General features: G+C 39.8%; 1 protein-coding gene across 1 annotated transcript; it reads left to right on the top strand.

Moving 5' to 3' along the window:
- Positions 1-423: 423 nt before the first annotated feature.
- traf7 (TNF receptor-associated factor 7) lies at positions 424-16,948 on the top strand. The gene is made up of 22 exons (XM_020655084.3): positions 424-581; positions 3,326-3,493; positions 3,617-3,674; positions 3,776-3,867; positions 3,975-4,091; positions 4,213-4,305; positions 5,819-5,852; positions 5,983-6,205; positions 6,342-6,476; positions 6,711-6,806; positions 7,003-7,124; positions 7,718-7,791; positions 7,925-7,973; positions 8,196-8,323; positions 8,707-8,789; positions 8,919-8,958; positions 9,067-9,183; positions 10,205-10,327; positions 12,144-12,263; positions 12,401-12,532; positions 13,035-13,154; positions 13,500-16,948. Exons 3-22 carry the CDS (start codon positions 3,623-3,625, stop codon positions 13,512-13,514), a joined length of 1,965 nt encoding a protein of 654 aa, XP_020510740.1. The 5' UTR covers positions 424-581; positions 3,326-3,493; positions 3,617-3,622; the 3' UTR covers positions 13,515-16,948.
- The last annotated feature ends 264 nt before the right edge of the window (positions 16,949-17,212 follow it).

Below are 17,212 nucleotides of genomic sequence, written 5' to 3'. Positions count from 1 at the left end.
ATCATGTCATCGCAGTAACTAGTATCAGAAATGATTTACTTTTCTGCCTGGTAATATAATATATTCAATGCATTAACGTAGCCACCACAGATTGTAAATAATAGCTCCATAAGCCCACCTCAGTGTTTTACTTATTTTTTTTTTTTTGGTTAATGTTGTTGGAAAAATGTGTCTCAACATCACACCATCGTGCACGTGCCTTCACCGTAAAACGTGACGGCAGTTGTCGCATAATGGTTCGGTCTCTCAAAGAACCAATACGGCATGTTTCAAGGAGGGAAAGAGGCTGTAATTGAGGCTGAAGCGTTTCGCAGTTGGCTTGAGGAATTTACTGACAGCGCCGAGTCCAATGGCAGCTCGGCGAAGTGGATTGTTGGAAGCGTAGTGCTGCGGCGGAGCTGAGCACGCTCCTTAACCCGCAGCGCCACTGCTTGTTTAAACTGCGTATCCCAGGATGCACTGCGGCGTTTTTGCGATGTGTGTATTCGAAGCGGAGAGAGGAGGGGAGAGAGAGAGAGAGAGAGGAAGATTTAGGAATTCGTCTGCAGACTTGGAGCTTCGCTGTTAAATGAAGAATAATGGTAAGAGCACAACTAAACCCAAGCCTTTTGTTTAAATAGTTGCTTTGCTATCTACACAATAGCGTGGGGGGGATGTTTTACGTCGGTCGTCGGCAGCGTTTGTCAAAGACCGCTTACAGCAGTGATTGCTAATAGGAAATGTAACATTAGCTAACTTAAGCTAGCAAACTTAGCTAGCATTTTTTTTTTTTTTTTTACAATTTTAACGGAGCATAACAAGGCGACAGCTGCTGAGGAGCGGCACTACGGGCTGTCGTTTATAGTAGCCAACATACATAGAACTGTCAGCTCTGCATATACGGTATTTAGAAATGTAGCTAGAAACAGTCAGTATTCAACTTTAGTCCGTGGTGTGTGTGTGTGTGTGTGTGTGTGTGTGTTAATGTGTGTGTGTGTGTGTGTGTGTGCGTGTGCGTGTGTGTGTTCCGCCCCCTTTACGGGAATCTCCTGGTTTGTGAAAAGAGACAGTGACTCTGGATGTGGAGGATTAGGGGGGTCCTGGTACCATGTGAGCTGACAGTCTGCATACCTTTCTGTTTACATCAGTTTCTAATTGTTCGCTTCACTTGTCTTTCTCTTTTGTCTGTGAGCTGCTCTCTGCCTCAGTGCTTGGCAGCTGTGCACCGTGTGTGTTTTTTTTTTGAGGGTTTGCAAATCCTGCTCTTGAAAAAAAAAAAACATATATATACAGGTTTCGTTATTTAGTTGTTGAAAAGGCATTGGATCAGTTTTGCCTTCTGTCAGCTGTTGTGCGTCTTCCCTTTCTATCTCAGCAGTGTGTATCCCAAAAGAGGGGGTTACTAACTTCAATATTAGTAAGAAAGCACCCATGCATTATCGTGTATTTTTCCATTCTTCATCACAGCAAAGCTATTTTGTGTGTCTTTTGCCCCCTACTAATGAACATATCGTCACCTTCCTAAAATAATGGCCTACGTCATTTTTTGACTTCTTTTTGTTTGTTTGTTTGTTGCATAAATCATCTCATGATGCTTGCCACTTCTGGTGAAGTCGCCCACATCCTCAGTAAAACAGATCATGCGATTTTCCCCCGTAGTATAATGGCCTATGTCAAGAGTGTGACCAATTTGAGTGTGACTTATTTTGCCTAAGTCAAAATTCAGTTTGACTTAGGCAATTTAACAAGCTTTTCAAGAAGCTGCTTCAAGAAGAACGACAGCCTGCCTCTCTATCACAGAGGTTATTTCCATGATTCAGGGCTCGTCCCCCCTCCTCAGCATTACAGTATGTTTAGTTAGTTTGTTAGCTATGCTTTATTGTTGACAGAGTTAAATGTTTAAAATGTTTAAAAAGTCACAAAGGCATGTTAAAAAAAAGTCATTTATTACTCTTATGTTACATAATTGACAGAAAGTGTGTCAATAGCCATCTATTGTAATAACCTTTTTGAGTGAAAAAAATAATTGATATCTTATATTCAATATTTGGTTTAGTTTTTTGTGTTTTCTGAAAAACTTGAAAAGATGTCTTAGGCCATTATTTTAGAAAGGTGACGATATCCAGTTTATAACGGGTGACTTACTGACCGACTGAACTCTGTGTCCCTGTATTGACTCACTATGACTGAGCAACTCTGTGTTTTCCCTACCATTATATTAGGGGGGTGGCCCGCCTAGATTTTTTTGGGGGGCTTTTTGTGCCTTTTATTGTAGAGATAGGATAGTGGATAGATTCGGAAATCAGGGAAAGAAGTCATTTAGGATACCTTTCCGATAGAAAAGGACAGCTGTCATTAAAGTAACGCATGAACACCAAGATTCCTTCAAGTGTTTGTGTCGTCCCAAAGCTGTAAACCTAGAGGAAACACTGCAACTCTTAAAGTTTCTCCAACTTTGTCAATAAAGAACAACACAAGAATACAATACATCTTTTTGCTGTAAAAACCAAAGCAGAATCATGTGGTTTGAATATGTTGCTGTGCCTGAAGACTATAAAGAAGGTCAAACATGTATTTAAAAACATAAATGACTCCCCTGATGCATGTTTTCTTATTTTACTGCCTTTAAGGTGTACTGAACCCTTGTCGCCAAGTGTGGATGTGCCTTTCTTTTAATTCTCTGTAAAATCACAAACAAAACTATGTCAGCATTATCCTGATTTTAATCAGAAAACTTCAGAATCACAGCTGTAAGAAAATTCTTATCCATCTATACGAACAATAGTGTGGTGATAAAGGGAAGCCAGGTTGTATAAGGATGCCTCTAACATATTTAATTTCACTTGATATCAAGCATGAAAGATGACTCTACATCACAATAAACATTTACATCAGCAGTTTTATTTGTACTTGTGTCTCTAGTGAACCATAATGAATCAATAAGCATCTTTTTAATATTAAAAGATGTAATTGAACTTGAATCTCAGATCATGATTCATATAATGTTGTCTTAGTGCAGTCTTGCCTTCACATTAGACCCTGGAGCACTGGAGGAGGCTGGACTGCCTGGAAGCTAACTGATAAATTGTTGGATGTAGAGCTGCCGAAGTAAAATCAAATAAAGTCAAAGAATTTCAGAACAGAGCAACAATATGGTTAACAACTATCTTCCTATTCTATGCATGTATCACCAGTACAATTTTTAGTTTCTACTTAGTTTTATTTTGGAGTGAAATCAATGCCGTTAACAGGACTGTGTGACTTGTTATTACATTTTAAAAATGTATCACAACTCACTAAATTTCTCCTTAACTCTTTCCTCCTTGTCCTCTTTTCCTCTTTCCAGGCTTAGAAATCCAGCTGGCTGGTAGTGCACATCCTGCATTTGTGTGTCCTTTTGGTTACCATCAGTGGTGAGAAACATCCCTACAATTGGCCAAATCCAACAGAAAAAAACAGCCACAAGAACAGCCATCACCAACTTCCCCTACACTCCTCACCCAACGCCAGCTGGGTAAGACACTAATGCGACATGGACTATATACTGGTTTTGTGTGACATATTGTTGTTATTAGTACTCCTTTTGTTTAAAAAAAAAAATCTCTTTCCCATCCTCCTTATCTTTTATACAATGTAGAGCAGGATGGAGGCCTCATTTGGCCCTACCTTCTCAGCCGTGGCTGCTGGAACTAAAGGTGATACACAGTTAATCTTCCCCTCAAAGCTTTTCTTTCTTTAATACCCTTTCTCTTTTTTTTTGCACATAGTTTCTGAATATACCTTCTTATGCTTACAGCTGAAGGATCCAGCAACTACAAGCAGCATAGAAGAACTCCTTCCTCCTCCAGCACTCTAACCTACTCTCCCCGGGATGATGACGATGGAATGGTACTGTCTTAAATCTTTTTTTTTTTTTAAATTAAAAAGTTTTTTCTAAAATGTATGAAAAGGTTATAACCTCATCTTTCCACTGCTTCTTCCCACCACCCCATCAGCCTCCTATCGGTACACCTCGGAGGTCAGATTCAGCCATCTCAGTCAGATCTCTCCATTCTGAGTCCAACATGTCTTTGCGCTCTACTTTCTCTCTGCATGAAGAGGAGGAGGACACAGTAAGATACATATACACAATATGTCATTCTGACACATAAAAGGTCAGCTTTTGAAAAAAAAAAGAAAAGAAACCACAGTACAAAGTGTAAAATTATCAAGCGTGTGTGTGTTTCTGTGCAGGAGCCCCAGGTGTTTGCTGAGCAGCCGTCAGTAAAACTTTGCTGCCAGTTGTGCTGTAACGTCTTCAAGGACCCAGTCATCACCACGTGTGGAGTGAGTTTCCTTTCTTCCATCTGTCCATCTGCCTCATTCTCTTTGCATGTGCTAGGATTGGCTGTAATTAAAATCTGTCTACCTTTTCTGTAAACATAATTAACAGTTAGTGTATTAACAGCTCCATTATTTTTCTTGAAATGTGTTGATGCACCCCAAGCAGTTCATAAATTGCAGTTGGCAAAAACGCCTTTGCCGAAAAAAAAAGAAGTTTTTTTTTCAAAACAACTTTTCATCATAGATCATGACATTTTTCTAGGCACTGCAGGGCTTTTTCAGGATGTTGGTTTTTACTTTTCATCCTATGAAAAAACAAAAACACACAAGTAAATGTTTGAAGGATGTTTGTAGGCCTATTTAGGTCAAGGTCAAGGTTGTCTTTATTGTCCCTGTGGGAAGGCAATTTGTTTAGGAGTCAGCAGTAAAAAAACATAAAAGCAGCCATCATACAACATTATAAGGACACTAAGAAGTAAAAAGTGCAATCTTGTTTCTATTACAGTTTTAATCAGTGTTTTTCCACAATAGCATTAAACAGTTTTTTGGGGGGCTTAATGGATAATTTAACAAAGTTACATACACTGTGTTGTTTCTGTCTACAGCTCTGGGATGTAACTCATACAAAACAAGGCTGAAATTGGATGTGCATTTATTTACTGGATTTTGGAAAGTGTGTAATTCGGGACATGTGTATATGTGTTAGAATCAGTGTAGCTCCCTCAGATAACAACACGAATCACGAGGTCTTGATTAAAATACAAGGTTTATTTAGTCCTCCAGACCAACCTGTGAGAACTGAGATTGAGAAAGGAGAGAGGAAATCAAAGAGTTTACATTTAGATAACACACTTACATACCAGCTAATTAGCATAACAATTCCCGCGTGTCATCGCTAATTTACATACATAAACAAAGCAATAAAACTCACACATACCTCGTAGGCTGCTTATTATCTAAGAGGGGCTAATGCCGGACAGCTCTTCTTCTTTACTCTCCTTAAGTTTATCCTTTTATGTGTGTTAACTTCTTAAGTTTTATTCCGCTCTTCATCCTGTGTCACGTCTGTCAAGGTGCGTCGGCAAAAAAGCCACGTGCGGAACGATCAATAATAATTAGTTCCGCCTCAATGACTGCAGAACGGAATTACAAGAATAAAAGGTTGGACAAAATAAAACTAAACATGAGCGGCAGTTACAATCAGGTCTCTCAATAACAGAGTGTATGAGTGTAAAACCAGAATTTTACACTTGCATACTTTCAATAAAGTATGTAAATTTAAAGAAAATAAAGGCAAAACTTTAACTCTTTCTTACTGGTCCAGGTATATTTGCTTAGCAGAATCTGCATGAAACGACTAAGATGATATAATATGGAGACAAACTCACTGTACACACTGTAGTAGAAAATCCACTTGATTTCTTTACTTTTAGGTGAGTCGAGGAATGATCAGTTAAAATGTATTACGGCGCATTAACAATAACAAAGACATTTGGGCTTTTTCTTCCTCCCTCAGCACACCTTCTGCAGACGATGTGCCTTGACTTCAGGTGAGACTTTAAGTGTGTGGTAAAAATATCCTCAACATTGGCTATATTTTATTTCAGTTAGCCTGAACTAAAGCTGTAGTAGAACATTCCCTGAGTTATATTCTTATGATCACTTCTTCTCTCCTCACAGACAAGTGCCCCGTGGATGCAGCTAAGCTAACGGTTGTAGTAAACAATATTGCCGTAGCAGAGCAGATCGGAGAGCTGTTCGTTCACTGTAAATATGGCTGCAGGGCCACAGCTTGCAGCACAAATGGGGCTGCATCCTCCACCTCCACAGTGGCCGGTAAACCTGGAGCATTTGAGGTGGACCCCCTCGGATGCCCATTCACCATCAAACTGTCCATACGCAAGTAAGGACTACAGGGGGATTGTATTTGATGTTTTATCTCCACTGCCATACTGCCTTTGTGTTGTATATCATACTCAGCAGCAACTTGTTGCAGAGCTTGACCTGACCTTTTCCCTTGTATTTTTTATTTCTTTCAGAGAACATGAGGACAGCTGTGACTACAGGCCGGTCCGCTGCCCCAACAACCCCTCCTGCCCCCCACTGCTCACTATGAACCTTGAGGCTCACCTTAAAGAATGTGAACACATCAAATGTCCACACTCAAAATACGGGTAAATACAAAAAAAACACACATATCAGCAAATACTCCCGTTCACCCTCTCAAATAACTCTTACAAAATATCAGAAAAAAAGAGAGATAATAGCTTATCTTGATCATTGCATTTTGTTTGAGCATTTATTGTTGTGTCTATATTATTTTCTCTCATCAGTCTCTGTTATACTCACATATAAAACATTCGTCTGCCTTCCAACAATCTGCCTCTCTTCTCCCCCCTCGCCACCAGTTGTACATTCATTGGTAACCAGGACACATATGAAACACACCTTGAGGTGTGTAAATTTGAGGGTCTAAAGGAGTTTCTGCAGCAGACTGATGACAGGTAAGCATTACAGATCTTCGCTGATTACCCAAGTACTCAAATATTTAAATGTATGTGGGATTGATTGCTTCTGTCTGTTTACCAGGTATTCAGCATACAGCACAATCTAAGGACATGTCATACTTATTAAATATAATAAGTTCATCATTGTTTCTTTTCAGTCTGTATGTAACCTCTGACCTTTGACCCTGCTTAGGTTCCATGAGATGCAGTTGACTCTGGCCCAGAAGGATCAAGACATTGCTTTCCTGCGCTCCATGTTGGGCAAACTTTCAGAGAAGTTAGATCAGCTTGAGAAGAACCTGGAGCTCAAATTTGGTGAGTTACAGCAGAGACAGAAGTTCCTTGGCTAAATTAAAAATACTCTTGACTACTTAAAGTCAGTGAGTACCTCAAACGGATCAAGTTTCATATGTGGATCCTATAATTCCCATGATGCAATTAGATATAAATGTATTCTCATTTAAGATAGGCCAAGCCTTGGGTCTTACATCAACACAAGAAGACATACCACTAAATGCATTTGAATGAATAGTCTGTTTTAATCAGGTACCACAACTTACAAAGAGTTTAAATGGACATTTTCAGATTTTAAAACTAATGTGCAACTGTAGTCAGATGTAGATAGTACGATTAACGCCTGCTGTTGTGGCAGTTGCTTTCTTTGTCTCTGTGGTGGAGCTCAATGCAGCTTCAAAACTTTCATTTTTCTGAGACGCTGTGCTTTCATTTTTTCAAACTCTGTGTCCCTGTAGAACAACAGACTATTCGCTTGTACTGCATATAAGTTACAAAAGAGCTCCAAACATTTCATGATCTTAATTGGCTATACGTCTTGAGCAAGTATTTATTTTTTATTTTTTATTTTTTTAACTTTTTTCTTAAAGTCACTGTGCCTCTGTGTGTTTTAGATGTGTTGGATGAGAATCAGAGCAAACTGAGCGAGGACCTGATGGAATTCCGCAGGGATGCCTCCATGCTTAATGTAAGTGTGTTTGATCCTAAAAAGAGGCCTTTAAAAAATTACAAAAATAAAACTTAAGTGTATCTTTTATTCGATGATCATCTACATTGAAGTAGAAATACATCCCTCTAATCAGTTGTCTGTATCCCTGCAGGATGAACTGTCCCACATCAATGCCAGGCTTAACATGGGAATCCTGGGCTGTAAGTAGCTGCCTTTCTATCCTTTATTCAAAATCATCTTTTTCTATTTTAACTTCCCCCCCTCCCTCAGGGAAGAGAACTATTTGAACAATCCTTTCTGAGGTTTGCTGCAAGATTTTTAATGGTTAAGGGTTTCTCATTTTAGTTCTTCCGATTTAAAAACTGCTCTTACTTTCAATTAAAATCACATCTATTCTCACCCCTCTCTGTGACTTTGTACAGCATATGACCCCCAGCAGATCTTCAAATGCAAGGGGACATTTGTTGGCCACCAGGGTCCCGTTTGGTGTCTGTGTGTCTACTCTACTGGAGACCTGCTTTTTTCTGGATCCTCAGATAAGACTATCAAGGTAATATCAATGACCTGTAATGGTCATGGATGTTTTAGTCAAACTTGACTCCTGCATTTCAACTTCTCTAGAGTACCACCAACCCTTTTTTAGTCTTGTTTCTGGGTAATTTCTGACCTAAATGCATCTTACACCCACTTACTTACAGAGATGTTGGGATAACTTCAACAAAACATTTGAAATCTTGTATCATAGATTCATTTTGAGGCTTATACAGTTACTGAAGTGTTAAAAAATACCTTCAGTGGACAAAGACAAGTGGGGGGAAAAACTTGCGGTCGAGGTCAAACGATACACAAATATTCATTTAGGTTTTTTAAGACTGAGATATTTTGTTTTGCCTTTAAGAGGTTTTTCATTCCATCTCTTCTCACCCTCCCCAGGTTTGGGACACATGCACCACCTACAAGTGTCAGAAAACCCTTGAAGGTCATGATGGCATTGTTCTGGCTCTCTGTATCCAGGGGTAAGAAAATGTACACATGCATATTAACAACACATGCACACACACTTGGATCATTAGGTAAATGTCACATGGGGGTGACAGTCCTCATGTCCAAAGCAGGACTCAGTGGTACCTTTTTTGTCCCCACAGAAATAGGCTCTACAGTGGCTCTGCAGACTGCACCATCATTGTAAGTACACCTTATTCCATCCTTCTTCTTTTTAAGTCCAATTTGCATAACCTAGAAATGTTCTATTTAAGTGACAAAATGTGTGTTGCTGCTGTGGATTTTGCGTAGGTGTGGGACATCCAGACCCTGCAGAAAGTCAATACCATCCGTGCCCATGACAACCCTGTATGCACACTGGTCTCCTCTCACAACATGTTGTTCAGCGGCTCCCTCAAGGCCATTAAGGTACAGTTGTGAACAGTCCATATTCCCTTTGTGTGTTTGTGTGCAGTGTAAAAGCGATTTGAGTAATCCAGTGGGTGCAGCCGATGTAGACAAGAAAAGTGCTAACAAGCTCAAGTTCATTTAATGTATACAATTTACTAGGTACATTTTAGCATGTATAACTTTACATCATCAGCATAGCGTTACAATTTTACACCATAAAAACAAATAACGTCAGTGAAAGAATTGTCCTACGTATGGGTTTCTAGGTATTATGGCACAATACATTTCAAGGTCACAATTGGGCCAGTCGTAAACCCTGGAACAGCAGATCCCAACAGTCCGGCTGAAAGCAATACATTTTCTCCAGAGAGGACTTGTTTGACTCCTTAGTTATGGTTTAAAAAATTATCTTCCTTTTTTAATCTTCATTGCCGACATCGATCTCTTGCCGTGAGATTTCAGAGGAATTAAAATCTGAAATTTTCTGTCCAATAATTTCCAGGAAATCTTTTTAAGAATATAGCTTAAGATATGGCTCAGTGAGAAGTAGACAGTTAAGTAAGGAGCACTGTCTGTGGCCTTTTTTTTTTGTTGTTCCCATGGTTACAAGTGAGAGCGCGAGAAAAAGGAAAGGAATGTTTGTAGGGCTGTGTGTGTATGAGTGTGATGTCAATCCTCTCACAAAGGGACTTTCCTTTCTTACTCAACTCCACTCGGACTCCTCCACCTCCTCTGCCTTCCAGCTCCTCCCTATTTCAGCTCAGTGACATCATGCAGTACAGTGTTCTCTCGCCCCAGCTCTGTTTTATACACAGTGTTTGTCTGTGGGTGATAGTTGAGTAGCTATAAGGACCTTGAAAGCACTATTAAAGTCTTGAAAACAACTTCTCATAAAATGTTTTGCTATATACACTTTCATTGATAGAAGCAATGTCAATAATATTGTTTTTTAAACAAATCTATTTTATAATTTGTACTCTATTCTCTCAGTAACAGTCATAATCATCACTGTAAACCTTATCTTTCTCTGTGTGTGTAGGTGTGGGACATAGTGGGTACAGAGCTGAAGCTGAAGAAGGAGCTGACTGGTCTGAATCATTGGGTTAGAGCACTGGTGGCCTCCCAGAATCACCTGTACAGCGGCTCTTATCAGACCATCAAGGTAGGTGAAGGGTTATGGAGATTAAACACATACTGTTTAAATGTATGTCCCGCTGTCCAATCATGGAATCTTAAATATGATTTCTTAACATGCTGAAGTTTTTTTGCTTGTGGCTGTTGAATAAGAGCCACTCTACAAAGAAAGTGTGAAGGAGGTTGTTTTTTTACCTTTGACATCCTTAGCCACGAGTAAGAGGGTGCTCTGTCTACTTTTGTATTATACCAAACTTTTATATATAAGATTTGAAGTGTTGCATTTGCCACTGACATCACTTTTAACCTCAGAAGTGTTGAACCAAATTGGAAGTTTGACAAGTGTAGAAAAAATAAGGGAAGTCTGATCTATGTCTTCATTCTTAATTCCTAAGCTTACGCCATTGCCTGCCTTGCATTCACCAGAACTGATACTACACATTGCAACAATGCGGACTGCAACAGCTGATTTAGTATACTTGGTGCCATTGTACACAACCTATGGAGGGACCAATAGTTAAGGAGCAAGCATTGTGGAGGTGGAAATGCCCAGTGATTCAGACACACAAGTACAAATGTGCTCAACATTGTAGCTGAAGATTTATCTGGAACTGCCTTTATTTGCCCAGATTCAGTCAACCAGGTTTGAGATGCAGCAGTATGAAGAATGTTGAGTGTTCAATAAACATTTATCTATCAATGACATATTTGAGTGGAATTTGGAAGGTGGCCAACATTAAGGAGTTTCCCAAGTGACCAAAAATAAAACGTTGCATAGTTAATAGGAATGATCTGCATGTTTTCAAGTTAATAAAAACATGACAAACTGGAATTTTGTAAGCTTTAAAATGGATGAACAGACCATAGTTGTCACCACTGGCCACAATCTGGGCTTTAGTTCAAGCACAGAAACCTTGTTGATGGAACTGTGTGTGTATGTGTGTGTATATATGTGTGTTTCTGTAGTGTGCAGTGAAAGCTGTTGGGATTTATTGTGTTCAGTAATTGGATTCTCTCCTCTCTGTGAAAAAGGACTTTGTGTCTCTGTCTAACTGCCATCTTCATTCACTGCCCTACAATGCAAGTTCTCTCTGTATGTCTCTGTGTGTTTGTGTGCGTGCTAAGGTCGGTCACTAATGAATACCTCAGGGAGCATGTAGAGAGAAAAAGGAGGAAAAAAACGACAGCAAAGAGAGGGAGGGACTGGTTTTGGGAATGAGGGATGTCTGTAGAAGACTGAAGATTTAGGAAAGAGAGATGCAAAGACGGATATAAAAGGCTGTGCTTCTTTTTTCTGCTGCTTAGAAGTAGAGCAACAAAACACATCGCAGAAGTCGTTTAGAAAATGTTTTGCTGCAAAAATTGCTGTTAAAATGATGCCATTACTCAAAAACATCCCTTTGAACATTTTGGTTTTTAAATATGTTTGACGCAGACAAAACTGCAATTTTACACACGAGTGTAGAAATACACAAAAGACTATTGAAAAGATGTCTTTTTTTTTTAATGCAATAATTTTATTTGTATCTTAAGTTTTCTTTATCAATTTGCATCAGAAACTAGTGTGTAAACTGTGATTGTCAGTGAAATTTCTGCATTTTGTTTAAATTAAACTGCCTGCCAAGGAATCCCTGTTGTTAAATCCAGACATAAAAGAAGACAGAGAGAGAGGAAAAGGCCATGTGACAAAGCTCGTAGGCCAGTTATGACAGCAAGATGTTACATTTTCATGGTTTTTAATTAATGCCGCATTGAGACCATCTCAGAAACATACCTGCAACCCCTTTCACTGATGCTCAGTTCCAATAGCAACAGTAACCTCTTTATCTCTTTCTGCTTGTCAGATTTGGGACATCCGTTCTTTGGAGTGTGTTCACGTCCTGCAGACCAGTGGGGGCAGTGTGTACTCCATCGCTGTCACCAACCATCACATTGTCTGTGGCACCTATGAAAACCTCATCCATGTAAGAAAGCTTCAAATAAAAACATGTGAAGTGAACACAAAAGACATCTTTTTTACTTTTCCATTTTACTTTACTTTTCACCATATTATAACGATGATGATAATGATCTTAGTACTGAAGGTATATCTTCTTTGCAGGTGTGGGACATTGAGTCTAAAGAGCAGGTGCGGACACTGACAGGCCACGTGGGAACAGTTTATGCTCTTGCTGTCATCTCCACCCCTGACCAGACCAAAGTGTTCAGCGCCTCCTACGACCGCTCACTTAGGGTGAGGATGGACAGTGTGACCTTTTAGTGTGTCAGTCAGTCTTTAACTTCTTTTCCACCATGGGTGCATACAAAAGGAGCAACAAGTAAGACACACCCCCTTCTGGAAAGGGGCGTGGTCAGACACAGCTCACTTGCATTTAAACATATAGACACAGAAACAGCCTGTTCTGAGCATGGCTGACATAGATGTGTTTATAGGCATCATAAAATACAGGATCAGAGTGGATTTTTAGCAGGAAACTTAACCGAGATGTTTTTGGGACCTCTGAGACTTGAAACTTGTTGAAAAGAAGTATAATATGTGACCTTTAACATTTCTGGTAAAGGGCAAGTTAAGCTAGGAAGCTTGTGAAATATTCACCCTCACATGATTCTAATGTAGTTTTGGAAAAAGTATGTTATAGAAGGCTTCTTGAGGAAATTTTTACAGTTTATGAAATATGAACTGCTTATATTGGGAACACAGTTTGCATGTTTGGTCTTTGTGTTTTCCTTTAAAGGTATGGAGCATGGACAACATGATCTGCACCCAGACCCTGCTGCGACACCAGGGCAGTGTCACAGCTCTGGCTGTTTCCAGAGGACGCCTCTTCTCTGGAGCTGTCGACAGCACCGTTAAGGTACCACGGATCATCTCTTCATCAGCTTCTGCATATATGTATACTAATTGGACAATCAATACTTTCATACCGCATGTCATGCTACATTGTATTTTCAAATGAGACAGAGATACTAAACTGACATTTTAGGAAGACCAGTATAAAAGCCTTTTAGAATAAAAGCACTTTGAGAAAAGCAAATCTGTTTTTCCAGCTATTCTGACTTTACCCCATGACATGGCCTTCTCAGGCTTTCCTTTCTGTTCAGCAGAATGTTTCATATTCACAACATGACTCTGCTGGATAGGTAACCTAATTTTTCATCTACTGTAAGATCTTCTAAATCTTTTTCTTTTTTTCCCTTAGGTATGGACATGCTAAGCAAACAGTATTCTCTGCAGGAGTCCAGTTAACTTCCCATCTATGTTTGTGTCAGAGGGACTCTACCAATGGTAACAATTAACAGTCTCAGACCAGTAATACTCCTCTGCTCCCTATTTGAACCATTTCACTGTCTGCATTGCTTTCGAATGTCATACAAACACTCCCAACACCTGGACCCTGATTGTCCAGATCGCCATTCTTAGTGACCTGTTCACCAGTGCATTATGGGGCAAAATAAGACGAGCTGCCTTATAGCTGTGCCACTCTACCAAACCAAGATGAACTGGATGCTACACTCCGTTTTCAGAGCGGGAAGCAAAACGTTTGGACAGTCCTCTCTGCTTTCTGCGAACACTCCATTCAAAATCAGTACTGACGATGCCTACTGCAAACTGTTTAGATAAGTCTAGAGGCTGGTTTCACAAACATGATGTGACATGTCACTCACCCCAAATCCATATTTTTATGCACTCCAGACAAAGACCAAACTGAAGAATTCCAGATTGGGACAAAGTAGTTATATCCAAATGCAGTTTCATGTTTAATATGTGCTTAAGACCGAATTAATGTCAGCTCAGACATTCTCTTTTAATGTGTTTCCATTTGCTGGCCAATGGTAAAACATCAGCTACTCTGGAACAAAGTGTCATTGAAGTTAGAATTTTGATCCACAACTGTAACCTGGACCCTCGAGGGAAGAGGTGCTTTCACACTTAACCTGTTTGGTTTGCTTCAAGGAAACAAATGTATTTATCGCTTTTGGGTTCAAGTCTTGTGTTTTCAACCTGCAAGTAGAACTCTGTGGTTCTTGAGTCAGCGTGAGTTAAGATGGTAAATCTTAAATGGAGTTAGGCTTGTAAAGCACTTTTCTAGTGTTCTGAACACTGAAGTGTGTTGTACACTACATGTCCCACATACTGACGGTTAAGGCTGCTACATAAAGGGCCAAACTGCCGATCAGTACTATTCAATTCACACACCATTGGCATTGCAGCAGGAGCAATACAGGGTTCAGTGTCTTGCCCGGGTGGCTGTGGCTGCAGGAGTTGGAGAGACTGATGGCCAACTTCCACCAGATGCGTGTTCGGTCCGTCTCCGCTCCGTTCCGGCAGCGGAGGTGATAGGTTTTCACTTTATTCAATGTGTGTGCTTCCACTGGGTCCACTTAGCTGCGCCTCAGCTCCGTCTGAGCTAGGACTTCTATTTTTGCCGGATGCCGGAGCCCGGCGCATCAGTTTAGCACAGAAAAGATCAAGTGGGATGGGAAGTCAGACACCGATACAGCATTAAAACATCCGGTTATTTTTCAAAATAAAACACTCCAATTTATCTTATCAGAAAAATGAGCATTTGTTTATGTGTTTATAAGGTTTACATAGAGTTCCACGGAGCCGAAACGGACCAGAGCGGAAACGCAATGCAGACGTATCTGTTGGAAGTTCGGGGTGACTCTTCCACTGAGCCACAGCCTTGAGTGTAGCAGTAGCTCAAAGCATTCTGAGACATCTGTGAACTGCATATAGTGTCCTTTCCAGAGTATTAGCTTTTTTCTGAAAGAATGTATTGAAATAATAATTGCAGTAAATACAAGTAAACTAGATGCGAGTCATTTCTTATATCATATTTAAAATACATTTTTTTTTAAACTGTAAAACATCCTGCTCAGTATGTGTCAGGTTCACAATTCTTTAAAAGTTAAGCAAATACATTTTCTGATATTCTTTTTTATGCTTGTTTTTTTAATTTAAACAAAGAAATAGGTCTGGTATCTTTCATAAAAATAATTAAATGAAAGATATGTTTTATTCATAGTTAGGCACGTAGCTGACATGATTGACAGGTTAGTCTGAGACAGGATATCCAGCATGGTGGCTGCAGCCGATGAGCCTCCGGAGCCCCCTGCCGTAACAGATGGCTGACGTCACTCAGGCTTCGTCCATTTAAATTTACTGTCTATGGGAAAGATTGGAGAGAAAGAGTAGAGAATAACATGCGGGACAGGAGCCACAGGTCGGAGTCAAACCCAGGCCGCCTGCTTGGAGGACAATAGGCTACCAGCACCCCCAGCGTTAGTCGTTTTAACTTCATGTATACAGCTCTCAGCTGGATTAGGAACAGTCATTGGGAAAAGTAGTTTCTTGTTGTCTGCAACATAAGACAAAAACTTTTTATGTGGAAGCACCTTCAAATGAAAGTCTGTCTAGTTAATAAACAACACTTATCTGTTTGAAGAAACCTAAAGGTACATTTTGCACAACTAGCACACATGAGAAGGGAAGGACAAACATATAACTAAGTAGGGATACCATCATATTTCAGTCAGTAAAACCTGGAAACTTAAGTATTCCTTTACTTAAGACAAGATAGTTTATTACTTTTACATAACTGAGCTGAGTAGCATTGGAGCTGAACCGAAGACGAGTGCAAAAAGGGTGCACAATGTTCCATCTGCTCTGTAAGAAAAGTGAACACATCAGCAGCATGGGTGGGCGGAGATATAATAACACATTTCCTTCCCTTGTTCATATCAGTTGTCTCTGAGTTAAGTGTTGTGAAACCAGCCTTTTGTAAAAACACCTTTCATTAAGAGTAGACTTCAAAGAGAATGACATTTCTATAGATCTACTGAGTTTTATAATAGTGCCATGATAGAGCTGTATTCAGAGCCACCCGACGGTTGTACAGTTGTGTAAAGAAACAAATAGTGCCGAGTCTGGACCTGTGCCCAAGATGATGACTCACCCTGGCCAACATGACGGGAGGGACAGAGAGACGAGAGGACCATCTGTGTGCATGAACATGCCTGTTTTTGTGCGTGTGTGTGTGTGTGTGTGTGTGTGTGTGTGTGTGTGTGTTTCAATGAGTGCCATATGTGTGTGTATGAAAGCAAGGACAAAGTGTTGTGATGTGTCTTTTTGTCCACTCACTCTCTCTGCCCCACTCCCTCTCTGATATGTAACCTCAGCTGGTTAGACTAAACATAACCATAGATTAACTGATTGTTGTTTCATGACTGTAACATGCTGTGGACTCACAGTGAAGGTGAGCAGGTGATTGTGTGTAATAAACCTTTAAACTTCACAGAAGCATATGCAGAGAAAGTGCCACTGAGTCCTGCTTTCCTAAATAATGTTTCAGGACCCATATTGGGTTTAGAAAATGCAAAACAACTCAATTTGCCTGGAAGGGTAATTTACGTTCATGAGAACACGTTAATCCATCTAAATATACAAGCATGGGCTCAATCTAGTTTTTAAAGAAGTATTTTGCCTTCATTTCAATGCATATATGACCCATACTTACAGTAGGCTTTGTGATTAAGTTGTTTGGGAAGAGAAGTGTCTTCACTGGTCACAGTTCAGTGATGTCTTGTATACTTGTAATCATGTAAGCCTGAGTTGATCATCGATCAATAAAACCATTGTACACTTTGGAACTGTTGATGTGTTTTATTTTATTGCAACGCAAGATACTGCAATCTTCATTTTTTTCTCGAAACATCAAGCCAAGGCTGAGGGCTTGAAATGCTGCTACAATGTGTGCTGCTGTATGTCAGATTTGTAAATCATAGGTCTAAAACATGGGATTCTGACTTGTTATAATTTCCTTCATCTCTCAGCAACCGTTAAAACAACAGATTGTGACATAGAGCAGGACATAGGGCCATATTAGAAGCTACAACAATGAATTCCATA

Source organism: Labrus bergylta, chromosome 16 (genome assembly GCF_963930695.1).
Source record: "Labrus bergylta chromosome 16, fLabBer1.1, whole genome shotgun sequence".
Lineage (NCBI taxonomy): Eukaryota > Metazoa > Chordata > Actinopteri > Labriformes > Labridae > Labrus > Labrus bergylta.
This window is presented reverse-complemented; position numbering and strand designations above follow the sequence as displayed.

Coding starts and splice junctions, on each gene's coding strand:
- traf7 (XM_020655084.3), top strand. CDS start 3,623: ATGGAGGCCTCATTTGGCCCTACCTTCTCAGCCGTGGCTGCTGGAACT. Junction 5,853..5,982: donor ACGATGTGCCTTGACTTCAG/GTGAGACTTTAA, acceptor CTCTCCTCACAG/ACAAGTGCCCCGTGGATGCA. Junction 6,206..6,341: donor ATCAAACTGTCCATACGCAA/GTAAGGACTACA, acceptor TATTTCTTTCAG/AGAACATGAGGACAGCTGTG.